The sequence below is a fragment of the Rhinolophus hipposideros genome, assembly GCF_964194185.1.
Source record: "Rhinolophus hipposideros genome assembly, chromosome: 3".
NCBI classification, from domain to species: domain Eukaryota; kingdom Metazoa; phylum Chordata; class Mammalia; order Chiroptera; family Rhinolophidae; genus Rhinolophus; species Rhinolophus hipposideros.
The window spans coordinates 15150072-15165304 of NC_138049.1; the positions used below are offsets into that span (position 1 = coordinate 15150072).

The 15233-nt window shown below is 40.3% G+C and overlaps 1 protein-coding gene across 4 annotated transcripts in view; it reads right to left on the reverse strand.

The window, feature by feature from the left end:
- Positions 1 to 14885, reverse strand: part of PCMT1 (protein-L-isoaspartate (D-aspartate) O-methyltransferase) — a gene marked incomplete at its 3' end in the record, with an annotated part of 44513 nt that extends 29628 nt beyond the window's left edge. For 2 of the 4 annotated variants that reach the window (XM_081031649.1, XM_081031652.1), the window contains exons 1-2: positions 14003 to 14575; positions 885 to 989 (exon numbers count right to left, since the gene is read on the reverse strand). In XM_081031649.1, the coding sequence (XP_080887775.1) occupies positions 885 to 989; positions 14003 to 14231 (334 nt within the window). In that variant the 5' untranslated portion in view covers positions 14232 to 14575. Of the gene's footprint in view, positions 1 to 884; positions 990 to 14002 lie in introns of all 4 variants that reach the window. The other 2 variants (XM_081031650.1, XM_081031651.1) reach the window with 2 other exon arrangements.
- Positions 14886 to 15233: the final 348 nt, after the last annotated feature.

Consider the following 15233-nt stretch of genomic DNA (forward strand, 5'->3'; position numbering starts at 1 on the left):
AAAAAGAAAACAAGCTTCCATATATATAATAGACATGTAAAATATAGATATGTAAAATTACTTCATATTTCTAGCAATTAAAAAAAAAAAAACTAGAGCAACCAGCAAAGTAGCTTAAGAGACTAATAAACTACATCAATTGACTCTTTATACTATCACTTGATGTAAATTTACACAATCTTTTCTTAGATTTTTTTTTTCTTCTTCCAGTGTTGCTTTCTCAGAATTTATTTACCTGCTTCTGCATCTGAAGCAATTTTCACTGAGCGGTGGTAGCAGGTGCCTTTGGGGTTCAGAAGCCCCCCAGGATCTTCTCTGCTGACTGTTACAGTGCTTCAAAAGAAGAAAGCATGGCAGCCGGCCGAATGAATCCTGAGGCACTTCTAAGCTTCAAAGGCGCCCACTGCCAAGGCTCAGCAGTTCAGCAAAACCTGCTTCAGGAGAAGGAGTTAAAATCAAGCGCAGGTCAAAACATTCAGGGCAAGTGAAGCAGAAAAGTCAGTAATAACTACACTTATTTCCTTTAGCACCGAGTTTTAAAACTGATGCTAATAGGAAAAACAACTTTAGTCCACATTAAAGCCCCTAAAGAAAACTCAGCACGCAGCTTCAACTGTACATTTTCATTAAAAGTGTATTTTAAGAAAAACTGTTTTAAAAATTCTTTATGTATATTATATTGCTTGAAAAAAATAGAAAAGATACTTCATATACATATAACATCATTTTATGAAAATGGGTATGTTTGGGGAAACTTAGGAAGGCATAAAATTCAAACTAGCAAGGTAGTACTAGATAATTATCTGTGTCCCAGTCTATTTTACTTACAAAAATTGTAGAATAAATGAGTGAAAATGTGACATTTTCCGAAATCCAAAGCATACCTATTGATTGTGGGGAGTCCATATAAGGGTTACACTTTGCATAGTGGGCGCGGTCGGTGGCCAGCATCACTTCAAATACTTTATCTGTTTTGATGATTCCATTTTCTGAAATGAATGAGGCAAATATTTTAAACTGGGAGTAAGATAATCAAATGTATTTTAGAATAATTACTCTTCAAAAAAATGGTGATAAAAGTAGAACTGACGCTGGGTGGTAAACACACAATGGGATTTACAGATGATGTATTAAAGAATTGTACACCTGAAATCTATGTAATTTTACTAACAATTGTCACCCCAATAAATTTAAAAAAAAGAAAAGAAAACAATAAAAATTAAAAAAAAAAAGAATACTCTGTCTGCATGGTAGAAACTAGACTGAAAGAGACTAAGATTGGAAACTGTTGCAAAGGCCCATGTACTCTCAACCTGACCTTTAATGACAGTAAGAATGAAGAAAAGCAGAAGGATTTGAGTTATACTTAGTAGGTAACATATACCCGACTGACTAGATTTGGAGGAGAGAACAGGTAATGGGTGAGACGTGGATGTCATGTATTGATTCGAGAAATCCTGGAGAAGGATTAGAGTTAGGAGGAAAAGTACAACTTATGTATTCAGTTAGGGGCTATGGACCAGACAGATGGAGATATTCAACAGTCAGTTGACACATGGATCTGGGGCTCACGAAGAGATCTAGGATAGAGATGTAGATTTCTAGTTATACAGATGGCAACCAAAGCAATGGAAGGGAACTATGGAAGTGGCTAGAAAAGAACAAAGAAGAAAAACAAAGTGAACATTTAAGAGAGATGCAAAGGAAGTGAAGCCTTCAAAGATTATAACAAGGAGCAACCACAGAAGTGAATGAAAATCAAGCAGATAAACTGTTACAGAGCCCAAGAGAAACAAATTTTCAAAAAGAAAGCAAGGTCTCTATATGTATCTTAAACTGTGTGTTTTATATATATTAAATTATATGTATACATTAAATTTTAAATAAATATTAAATTATACACACACACATCTCCCCCAACTATCAATTCTTTGAGCTTAAATAAGTTAAACTTCAATAACCGTCATGGCACCATGCAAAGTTATTTTTCTGTGGTTTTTTTTTAAAGATTTTATTGGGGAAGGGGGGAAGAGGTACAGAACTTTATTGGGGAACAGTGTGTACTTCCAGGACTTTTTTCCAACTCAAGTTGTTGTCCTTTCAGTCTTAGTTGTGAAGGGTGCAGCTCAGCTCCAGGTCCAGTTGCTGTTGCTAGTTGCAGGGGGCGCAGCCCACCATCCCTTGCGGGACTCAAACCGTCAACCTTGTGGTTGAGAGGACACGCTCCAACCAACTGAGCCATCCGGGAGGCAGCTCATCTCAAGGTGCCCTGTTCAATTTTCGTTGCAGGGGGCCGAGCCCATCATCCCTTGCAGGACTTGAGGAATTGAACTGGCAACTGTGTGGTTGAGAGCCCAATGGCCCATGTGGGATCGATCCAGCAGCCTTCGGAGTTAGGAGCTCCAACCACCTGAGCCACCGGGGCAGGCCCCAAAGTTATTTTTCAATAAAGCCCTTGTTAACTCAGTATGTTTAACAAGATAAACAAGACAGCATAGTTTCTATCCTCACAGATCTAAAATCATAAGATTAAATGTGCGAACTTAATTTTAACAATCCAGAAATAAACTTTTTTAACCAAAATATGCTTTGCTAAAAACCTCTGAATTTTACAATTTAAATGGGTTGAAGCATATGGTATGAAATTATACTTTAGTAAAGCTGTTTTAGAAAAGAATTTAGGGGGACTGAAGGTGGCAACCAGGAGAAGCACCGCTTCTGGGAGAGAATCAGATAAACAGGGAAAGGAAGTGCCTCTAGATGAGGTGATGAAGTAAAAGGAGGAAGAAAAATTAAGGATCCTCCAGAAACAAAAAAGCAACAAGATATGCCAACTCCTCCCCTTTTCCCACCACTACTACTAACACCATCATCCATTAAAGAAACTGCAAGTCGCTACACTGACAAAAAGTGCTCTTGAACTGTAAAATAGGAAAAAGATAAAAAACTTCCATTCAAATCTACCGTGTTTCCCTGAAAATAAGACCTACCCCGATAATAAGCCCCAGTTAAGATGTCAGCCAGACGGATGCACTTAGTATGTTATGACGATGTTCCAGAAGAAGATGACACGACTGCATTTGAATAAATGTAGATTGTTGTACATGAAATAAGGCATCCCCTGAAAATATGCCCTAATGCGTATTTTGAAGCAAAAATTAATATAAGACCTGACCTTATTTTCAGGGAAACACAGTATAAGACCTGGTCTTATTTTTGGGGAAACACGGTATGGGTGGAATAATAATACTTAGTGTTATTCGTTTTTACAAAGCAGAAAGAATACAACTAAAAACAATGGAAGAAGAAAAAAGAGCAAAAGTAAAATTAGATCATTAACTCTCATATAGGTAACAGGAAGAATCAAAGGACACCATTTAATACTGACTGACAGACAGTAAATAGTTAAGAAAAAGGTGGTTTAAAGACATTATAAAAGGTATAAATACAAACCCTCCAAATAACAAGAGTATTTTTTAAAATAGCAAACAAGGCAGGCACACCAAATAGAGAAACACTGTAAATAGTCACAGATTGGCAAAGACCAACTTATACCATCTTTCTATTTTAAAATACTGTAAGTTTTGGATAAATTAAGCCAAATAGAAAATATTATTTCTACACAAATAAGCATAGGCTAGGTACCTGAAAAGGTTATTAAAATAAAACAGTGAAATAAATAAAAGTGAAAGCATTTTTTAAAAGGTTTAAAATCAGAGTACTAATAATAGAGATATAATTTACTGAATTTACCATGTGCCAGACAAAATCCTAAGCACATTACATACACTATTTCTTTTAAGATATGAACTTATGGTCTATGAACTATGAAACAATAGTATGTTATCTCTAACAGTGCTATAAAGTAACCGCTGTTATTACTCCATTTTACAGACGCTGAAATTGTGTTTAGGTAAGAGACTAGGTTGTTCAAGATCACAGGGCAAATAAGGGCCATTCAAACTGAGATATTAGATTACTATTGACCACTTCACTGTATTGCTACTAACACATTCAAATAGCTTAGTGACTTCTACTAATTCATTTCCCAAAATAATTGTTGAGTGGTTCATTTGCCCTGAACTCAGTTCAAATGCCAGACAGGTGATTCATAGACTATCTAGGTCACAAGGGGCCTTAAAAACCATCAAATCTAACTTGATAAATTGGTACCATGATCTCTACTTGAAGAGTTCCACTGATGTGGAACAGCCCTTCCCACATTCAGACCACTCTAATTATCAGAACACTTCTCTATATTAAGACGAAATGACAGGGTAGCCAGTTAGCTCAGTTGGTTAGAGAGGGGTGCTAATAACACCAAGGTTGCTGGTTCGATCCCCGCATGGAACCACTGTGAGTTAGTTATACCTTCCATTAAAAAAAAAAGAGAGAGAGAGAGATGAAATGTCCCTCTTTTTAACTCACTTACATGAACCCTTAGTGCTGCTCTCTGAAAGCAAAGGACATATTGAATTTTCTATCCAGTCAACCAATTTTACACATCTGAAAACATACCACGACCACTTCAAACCTTATCTTTTTCAGATTAAGCAGCCTCACTCAATAATTCCAATTATTCATCAGTTTTAAACCATCATCATATTCACTTATTCTTCTCTAGATGGGCACTTAAAGTGTGACATCTGAAAATATTGCTCCAGGTATATTCTAAAAAATCAAAGTAAATTCAAGAGATTACCTCCCTTAAGCAAGATAATATACTCCTATCAAATTTATGTGAGTTTCTTTGGCTGCTTTCTTAGTCTACAGAGGCATGTGTAATTTACTGAAAGCCCTACATGGTTTTTAAAAGCCTGTCACCAGTCATTTATTCAAAGCTAAACACATAAATTTTCACCACAAGGTTATTACTTTTGACCAGGATTCCATATTTTGAAAGATGCCTAAACCAAACTGTATTAAATAAGTCATTAAATCACTTTCCCAGTTTTGGTAATCTGGCATTTACAACTGCCAGTGCCCTGAGACATTTCTGGCAAACAGCAAAGTAATTTAATGTTTCCCTTTGCCTGTATAGCCTTAATTATGAGTAAACGTGCAATTACCATTAGTCTCTCTGAAATACTGAACAGCTTTAGAACCACCCATATAACAGCTTTGGAACCACCAATCTTCCTGCGCCCTAGAGACCAAGGACCGTAATTAAATAATTGTAATAATGGCTAATGTTGGTCCAAATATGCAATTGATCCAAATGAGAAGTTAGTAGAATTCAAAAGGAGAATGCAATAGAATCCAAGCTATAAGCTAAACAAAAAACTAAAAAAAATTAGAGCCATATTAAGAAGGTTATCTGTTTCTCTTCTAAACTTGAGGGATGGAAGGGTGTGGGGGGAAGATAAATACCAAGAAAAAAAACAAAAATACTATATAGGAGTCATAATTTAGATATGAAGAACACTAAAATACAGCACAATGTCAAGCAACTGACGAAGTGTAAAAAAAGGAGACACATTTGACTACCCCACTTCAATAGTATAAGGGTCTGTGATATTAGACACAAACAGCAGGGAATAATCTCATAGCTCACTATATAGCTCAACAAAGTATCGACACACTCACGAAATTAATGATAGTTATTGATTTTCAACACTTAAAAATCAACAAAGTACCAAAGATGTATTTACTGCTCAGAACAAAATGTAAATGTTAAATTTGACAATGTAAAAGCCGCTAGTAAGTTGGGCAATGAGAGGGAGAACTCCCTAATATCCTTTCTTACAAAGTAGGCAGGGTTAAGACGTAGTGTTTGTTTGGAACAAGAAATTGAGATTAAAGTATATTACTCAAAGTTACAAAGATAACCACAAAAGAGGAAGCAAAAATTACGATGTAACTATATGGAGGGAGGGGGATTTGTAGGGTATACTCATGATCTTGGCGGGCGGTCGGTAGATGACGTCTGAAGTTGATAAAACAAGAAATAGCAGTTTAAGCATATGATTTAGAGATATGCAGATAATCATGAGAAGAACCAAAAACGTAGTTTAAAATGGTTCACTCTAGACAGTGAGTCTGAGGGTAGAAGGAACAGGGCATGTAAGTATTATTTTTCATTGTAAGTCCTTCTGCACTGTTGCACGTTTTAACCATGTATATGTATTACTCAACTAAATATTAACCTTTTTAATACTCCTAACCTTGTGAGTATAGATAGTACGTACTTATATAAATGTACATACTGTGTTGCTACTAACATACTAGCACACACGTGTGTGTGCGCGCACATGTCCTCCAGTTAGCAAGATGTAGAAATGGCAGGGGCTCCTTTTCTTTCGTAGTGACAGGATTTTCATTGGATGCATTACTTAGCCTCTCTGTAGTTATGTGGACAGACTTACAATTAAGTTCCTATCAACAGAACATATGCAGAAATTCTGTACGCAACCTCCAGATCATGCCCTTAAAAGGAATGGGTTCTTCTCTTCCAGACCCTTTTCTCCCTACCAGCTGAAATATTGAAATGATAGAGGTAAACTATCTTTAATCTTGCACATGAGGGAGATTTTAGGGAGTGCAAACAAGACAGAAGGAGCCCAGGTCCTCAACACCATGGAACCATCATATTAGGCCTGAACTTCTTATACTTGGGTTGTTACAGGAGAGGAAAGCTAATTTTGTTTAAGCCACTGTTATTGTGGTTTTTGTTCTAGCAACCGAACAGGTACCGTAATGCACAAGGTATATGAAGAGAAAAATGAGATCAGTCTGAAGGATTGGAGCTAGAACATGGGAACAGGGTGTATAAGTCCTTAAAGAGGCCTGAAAGGTAAGCAAGAGGTGTTTATACTTAATACAGTAAGTGACAGAAAGCCTGGACAGAAAAGCGTCACAACAGAAAGCAGTATGCTATGAAAATCAGTATAACATATAAAATGGATCTGAGGAGAGGGAAATTTAGAGTGTAGTGACCAACCAGACACTTGGAAGTATATCCCTGCAAGTGCGAACTAAGAAGCGAGGCTAGGATAGTATCAATGAAAATACAGTGAAAGGGGTAGCTACGAAAGGCATCTGTAAGAACTAAGCAGGTCCTCGAATAATGTCATTTTTTCAATGTCGTTCATTACAATGTTGACAAGAAAAACAAAAATCCATTCCAGGAATATCTGTGAGGAGTCTGTATATTCTCCCCATGTCTGTGTGGGTTTTCTCTGGGTACTCTGGTTTCCCCTGATATCCCAAAGATGTGCACGTTAGGTTGATGGGCATGTCCTACTTGTCCCAGTCTGAGTGTGTGTGTGTGTGTGGGGTGATGAGCCCTGAAATGGAAGGGCGTTCTGTCCAGGGTGGGGTCCTGCCTTGAGCCCTGAGCTCCCTAGATAGGCTTCTGGCCACCTGCAACCCTGAAATGGAATAAGCGTGACCAGAAATATGCCTTAGGAACTTAAATTAACTCTTGTTTATATCAATTAGTCTATGGTAAAATTGGTTTTGTTATATGTTGTTTTTGCTTAAAGTAGCAGTTTCCAAGAACCTATCAATGAGTTAAGTGAGGACTTACTACCGTGAATTAATCTGGTGACAGTCTGAAAGAATCAATGAATACTCCAAAATTTCTGATCTGGGAGAATGGAAAAATGGAAGAAATCCTGGCAGAAATGAAAAAGAAGAGGGCCTGTGTTGGTAAGAAGCAATGAAAACACAGGTAAGAAAACAAGCTACAGATGGATTTCAAGCCATATAGAAACTTTCTCTAAGCTTGTTACAAAGTTACATCTCAATAAAAGAAATATTACTTTATTAGTTTATATGACTTGAACAGTTGTTAATCATCTACTCTATGTTTCTTCTTAACTGTCAATATGTGAGGGAAAACAAGAAAAAATAAACCAGTCACCTTTTACTTCCCATCTAGAAGATCAGGCATGATAAGTGGTAAGTAGAGCATGAGACACTTTCAGTACAGGAAATCTGACAGGCATTAAATTCACACGATAATCAAACAAGAATTTTATGTGATTGCAAGGTATGATAAAGCATTTCACCTAAGTACCAGCGATTATTTAAAAATACATCTTTCTCTAAACTGTTATCGCACTTACTAGAAGAGTGAATATGAAGTTAACTGACATTTCTACAGGAGGATGTCTCTTGGCCTTCTCACATCTCTGACAATTAAAGTATTATGCAAAACTCTAAAATATATAATAGATAACCAAATGTTAACTTCTGTGGCTCTCTCCTAAAACAAACGCATGCACGGGTGTGTGAGCGTGTGCGTGCACACACACAGACATGGTTTTAATGCAATCCATGATGCAACTAAAATTACAGAATCTTAGATTTAGAAGTGTCCTTACAGATCTAGTATCTAGTCAAAGCTGAAGACAAATCTCTTCACAATATCCCTTACAGTGAAATGGTCAACCACTCTTTGCTTCAACATATCCAGTGACAGAAAACACTGTTTTTCAAAGCCAACTCTTTGATTGTTAGGTTTGCCTTGTGCATACTTATAATGAGCCAAAATCTGCCTCCCATTTGTCTTGGTTTGACCCTCTACTACATGATATTTCTTCAAGTATTTAAACATGATTGCTCTCTGAAGCTTTTGCATTATTAACCAAACAACCCCAACCTTTTCAAATGATCGCTTAAAATGTTGACACCCTTATCATCTTCATCAATCTTGTCTGAAAAATCTTTGGTTTTTAACTGCTTCTCTTAAAGCATGCTGCCCAGAGCTAAATGCAAAATAATAAAAATATGTGGAACAGCACAATGGAACTAAGATCACATTAAACAGAATGTAATGCAACCGAGCACCGAGATCCAGTGCTGTCCAACAGATCTTCTCACGAGCACGGAAATGTGCTAAGTCTGCACTGTCCAACAGGCGGGCCACTACCTCAGGTGGCTGCTGAGCTCTTGAAATGTGGTTTGTACGACTGATTCTTGAACTTAATTTAATTAACTTAAATTTAAGCAGACACACAGATATTAAAATTCCCCTTTTTTTAAAATATAAATTAAATCCTATTCAGTGCACTGTAAGTTTACTTATTAGTAGGTATCTGTAAGACTGACTTGAAATAAGTTAAAATGAGGAGGTATTTTCTGGATTCTAATTGAGGCCCCAATTTCTAATTAAATTTAAATTTTTATTAGCTGGTTATATTTGGGTCTTGAAAGCACACAATAAAAACTAATGGAATATTCTCTTTTCCACTAGTTATGCTACTAGTGACTAAGAAGTGATGCTCTAAATAGAATTTAAAACTAATTTCAATTTATTTGCAGAAATAAATAAGGATACAAAAATTTCAAATTATCATAATTCTTACACATTCAAATACCTATCAAAGGTGTCCACTTAAATGTCTTATAAACATCTCAAACCCAACATTCCCCAAATAAACTCCTGCTCTCCCACACTTCCTTGCACACCCTCCCCGCCAACACACACACACACACACAAACACACACATCCCTGCTGCTCAATCACTTATTATTTCCAACTCAGAAAACGGCAAGTCACTCCAAGTTGCCCAGGCCTAATAGCTTGGCATCATATCCTTTACTCCAATCTTTCTTCCACACCCCAAATCCAAATCTAGCACTTGCTATTTTCTCTGCCTGGAATGCTCATCCCCCGGCTCTATCTACAGGGCTTAAATTTCTTCCCCTCCACCAAATCTTTGCTCAAATGACACCTTAGTGAGGACTTCTCCCCTCCAACTGCAAACCTAATACCCACACTCCTTAACCTCCTTCCCTACTTTCTCACTTACCATGTGATATATATTTTGTCTGCTCCCATTACAAGGAAGCTACAAGAGAGAATGGCTGTTTGATTCGTTCACTGCTGAATCCCCAATGCCTGGCATATAGAAAACAGTCAAGTATCAGTTGACTGAATGGCAATTCTATATACATTATATACACAAAATGACACAATCAAGGAGACAAAAAAAATGAGTAGAAATAACTGATGTGTTAGGGTAGTAGAATTATTTTCAAATAAAAATAGGTAAAAGAACAAATGTTAGCATTGTTTTAAGCAGCCAATACAGCATTTGAAATCTGTTAGTTAAGAGTTAACCTTCCACAAACGTTCTGGTTTGGACACCCCTGCTTTAGGAGACCACCACTCTTAACCTCATTTACTCCTGACCCACCCTTTTCCTCAATTTTACCATAGCTTGAAATTGTCCCCATAAAAATAGAAAATAAACTCCAGGGCTAGCCCGGTGGTTCAGGTGGTTGGAGCTCCGTGCTGCTAACGCCGAAAGGTTGCCACTTCAATTCCCACATGGGCCAGTGGGCTCTCAACCACAAGGTTGCGGGTTTGATTCCTCTACTCCCACAAGGGATGGTGGGCTCCGTCCCCTGCAACTAAGATTGAACACCACACCTTGAGCTGAGCTGCTGCTGAGCTCCCAGATGGCTCAGTCGGTTGGAGCAGAACCTCTCAACCACAAGGTTGCCAGTTCAACTCCTGCAAGGGATGGTGGACTGCACCACACACCCCCCCCCCCCCAACTAACAATGGCAACTGGACCTGGAGCTGAGCTGCGCCCTTCACAACTATGATTGAAAGGACAAAACTTGATTTGGAAAAAATCCTGGAAGTACACACTGTTCTCCAATAAAGTCCTGTTCCCCTGCCCCAATAAAATCTTTAAAAAAAAATAAAAAGAAAAAAGAAAATAAACTAATATAAACATTATTTAAATTGTCACGTTCTCTAGATTAAGCAGATTCACGGTTGTTTTAAATTAATCTGTTTCATGAGCACATTATCAGCCTGTAATTACAAAATAACTGTATTTTTCATTTCTGAAGATCTGCACTGTCCAATATGGTTACTTTAGTTATATGTAGATATTTGTTAGTTTAAATAGCACAAAAACCCAGTTCCTCAATTGTACTAATCACATTTCAAATGCTCAATGCCACATGCAGTTCATGGCTACCATATTGAGACATCATAGATACAGACATCACAGAGAATTCTATTGGGCAGGACTGCTATAGATTTTTTCCCCAAAATTTTATTTAAAAGCATAAAACTGATTCAGCTGAAACATTGGCAGAGTTTAACCTTGAAATGTTCAATTCTTTATGCTAGTGATTCTCAAAATGTGGTCCCTGGACCAGCAGCAGCATTATTTAGGAACTTGTTAGAAATACAGTTGACCCATCAACAACATAGGGGTTAGTGGCACTAACAACCCCCCACACACAGTCGAAAACCCAGGTATAGCTTATGACTCCAAATATTTAACTCCAGTTGTCCCTTGGTATCCACGGGGGATTAAACTCATTCAGATACCAAAATCCATGGATCCTCTGCTTACGTCCCGTATATAAAATGGCAAAGAACAATGCATTCGATCAGCATGCCGCATCCGAGGATTCCCAACCGCTGATTAAAAATACTGTTTTCAATCTCTGGTTGGTTGAATCTGCAGATGACAAATCAGGGATACAAAGGGCTGCCGGTATATTTATTGAAAAAAATCCATTAATAAATTGACCCATGAAGTTCAAACCCGTGTTGTTCAAGGGTCTACTGTACAAATTCTTGGGAGCCTCAGCAATCTGTCTTAAGCAGTTTCAACCAGCTCTCCAGGTGATCAAACATGCTCCACTTTTAGACCACTGTTTTAAGTTATTTAAGAGCAGTTGTCATCACAACGTAAGTTATGAGATATTAGGAGATGTATCGTTTCAGTCTAAAATAATCTATAAACGGTATATCAACTACGAAATCACACATGATCATGTTTCTATTGTGATTTATAAAAGAAATCTACAGTAGGTATTTTCAACAATTACAATATTAAAATGAAACCAATTATGAACTTCATTTCTTTAAAAAATTAAAACCATAATTTGCTTCCTCTTCAGGTTTGCAGATCCTTTTTTCTTCAACATAATCACATTTTAATCTTTTTCTAAAGACTCAATTAGAAGCCTTTAAGAAGGCTTCCACAGTGGAACCACCAGGAAAAAGAGCAATTTTCAAATTTTGTGCCAATTGAAATGTTTACATGGGCAAATATTACTTTTATAATAAACTAATAAATAAAAATGACATCTATTAGCTGGAATTAATTTAACAAGAAGTTGAAACTAAAGTTACAAAAGTGTTACAAAAGAGGCTACAATATGAGTACTCTAATTTCCTCTCACCATAAATGTACTATAAAACTAAATATCTACAATATCAACATGCACATTAAATATTTCTTATCAGATTCGCTGATAGAACAACATCCTTAGGACTTTCAGCTAAGAATAGTAATCCAATACATTAATGTGGGAAAAGATCTAGTCTTGGCTTACTATAAATTTGGCCCAAAAAGGAGAGACTTTAAGAGCCTGATTGATTACAAGTTTCTGCCGCAGCCAAGTGTCTACTAAGATAACCTACCGGTGGAAAATTACTTAATCACAATTCGAGTATAGAATGTTTCAGGTGTATATACTGCAACAGCAGACACTAAATCATTTTAAGAAATTTTATAAAAGTACTTACAATATATTGAGCTTACGTGCAATCCATGGGGAACCTAACTAAACGGCACTTAATAATGATGTCTCAGCATATAAATGCCCATTTCCAATCAAATACCCTTTCATAAAGTGAATACTGGCAATGCTTGACAGAATTTTAAAATCTAAATATTCTTCATTACTAAACACTAAGGCTATGATTTACAAGTATCAAATACTGTTTTAAAAAACGTCAAAATGACTAATATTGAGTACTAACCATGCGCCAGATAGTGCTATTTCTCTAACTCGTGAGTATTCCTAGCACAGATCCAAGTATATAACATACATTTAACGGGCATTTACAAAAAAAAAAAAAAAAAAAAAAGGAATGAGTATTAATTTCTCTGAGGGGATTCACAGGTAATTTTTAAAAGTCCCAGAGGTTACCAATTGGATTAGGAAATAGGACAGACACGTGAAAAGCTAAATAACCTACGACAATTAAAAATACCACGTGGCAAGATATGATTATTTGCAAAGTTAGTGGCAAAGAGAGGGCTATAAATTCTGACCAGGGTATAACGCGCTGCAGTCCTGGTCTCCCCACCGCACCGCGACACTATCCTTCGATTTAAAAAAAGAAAGTGACACAGCACTCATCCCGCCCTAAAATTATCATCAAAGGAAGGAATACAATAACTCAAGAGAATGATACAAAGAAACTTCCACGCAAGGCTTTTAAAGCATATGGCAGTCCTGAAAAAAGTTAGATTACACACACACACACGCACACACACACACACACGCACACACACTCGTTCCTTGGATTCCAGGACCTCTAAAGGCTCCTTAAACACAAGTCTCTCAGGAACAGCATCCCGGTCTGTCTTCCTCCGCCCCCCACGAAGCTTTCCACTGGACGGCGCCCCAGAAATGTCTCCCAGCCTCCGCAACGACAAGACTCTCATCTTCCTCTCCCTCCCCTCGCCTGTATCAGACGGCGGCATCTCCCTCCAGAGGAAAAAACGGAGGGCGGGGGAGGCCGAAGAGCAGAGCTTGCCGCGAGGTCGACCGCGAAGACGACGGCGGTGAGAGGACGCGGGGGGCCCGGGCGGACCCCTCAGGCCCAGCCCAGGCTCTCGGAGGCCGGGCCAGCACCTCCCCACCCCGAGTGCACGCCCCTCGCCCGCCGGACCCGGACGTCCAGGCGGAGGACTCGACTGACAGCCGCCCCACCTGTGCCGCGCCCTCTCCCCCCACGCCTCCGGGGACACGCCTGCCCCTGCCCCACCGGCAGCGGCCGCGGGCTCGGTGTCGCCCCTTCCAGTCCACGCAGCCAGGGAGTGACAGGTCCCGGGGGACGCGATCGCGAGCGCATGCCGTTCGGGACTGCCGGTGCCACGCTGGGCCGAAGCCCTCCGGCAGACACGGGGGGGAGGGGGGGCCGCGAGAACGCTCCGCACGGCCCGGGGGACTCTGTCCAGGCCTGGCCCGCCCCGGTGGCCCCACACCCAGCGGGGGTGGCACTTACTGCAGAGATTGTGGATTAGCTCCGAGTGGCTGGCGCCGCCGGATTTCCAGGCCATCGCTAAGCACACCCGGAGCAGGTACAGAACCACCTTCAGCGCGGCGACGGTGCCCAGCAGCTTCCCCAAGAGTGAGACCACCTCCCACACGGTCACCGGCCCGCTGGCGTCCCCGCTGTTGCCGCCGCTGTGACTGCCGTCGCCGCTGCTGCCGCCACTGCGCGCTCCCGGCATCCCCCGCGGCACGCATGCGCTCTGTGACGCCTGGCGGCCTCGGGTGCGGCTGGGTGGGGCCCGAGGCGGGGGTGGCCCCGAGTCCCGCCGCCCGCGCTGGGGGCCGCTGCGCCTGCCGGAGCCGGGCGGAGAGGCCGGGCAGAGTTAGCGCCGCCGCTGCCTTCGCCGCCGCTCCGTGCCAGCTTATGAGGCCTCGGGCTGCAAACCGCCTCCTTGCTCGGTTCGCCCTGCGGCCAGGCGGCGTGGGCCCGGCTGCGGTGGGTCGCGTGCCCGGCTGAGGCTCCGGTCACCGAGCGCGGTTGCAGGGTAGCGATGCCTTTCTGTGACGTCGCGTCTGGACGATCTGGTTCCGCCGCTGCCGGTAGCTCCGCAGTCTCCGCTGGGTCAGCTGTTGCGAGCGGCGGGTCTGCTCCTATAGCTGCCCAGATTGTTAGACGGTGGGCTTCCTCCGTCCTGCCTCACCCAACCCTGTTGACTAATATTTAGGTCGGTTAGAGTCGGGGCTCTCTGGTGGAGCCTGAATGATATTAATAGCACCAGAGAGCAAAGGCCTTCTCTAACCCGAGTGCGGCAGCCTCTGGCTTTGTGACAAGTACATCAGTGTTTGGTTAGCAGAGGCTTCGGGCCCCCGGTTTGTTCTCAATTCTAAAGTGCAAATTCAGAGAGTAGAAGAATAACATGGCATGTGGGGGCGAGGAATGCTTTACTCATCAGAACAATGCAATTGGTTAAAAATACCACGGTATTCTATCTATACCCAATGTATTACTCTAACACAAGTGTGAGTTTCCAGCAAATTAAGCCTCGCAAATTGTACCGTTAAAGTGGACACCAGGACTATTGCTGTCACCTCTGCAAGACTGAGCAGCTGAAAGGGAGCATTGCCTGTCGCATTCAACTTGCTGACGCCTGATCAGAACTGATACTGACAGAATCCAATCATCGTTCAGTCCAATAAAATTTTAAGGAAGAAAAAAGTTAGATCAAGACATTATGCACCAG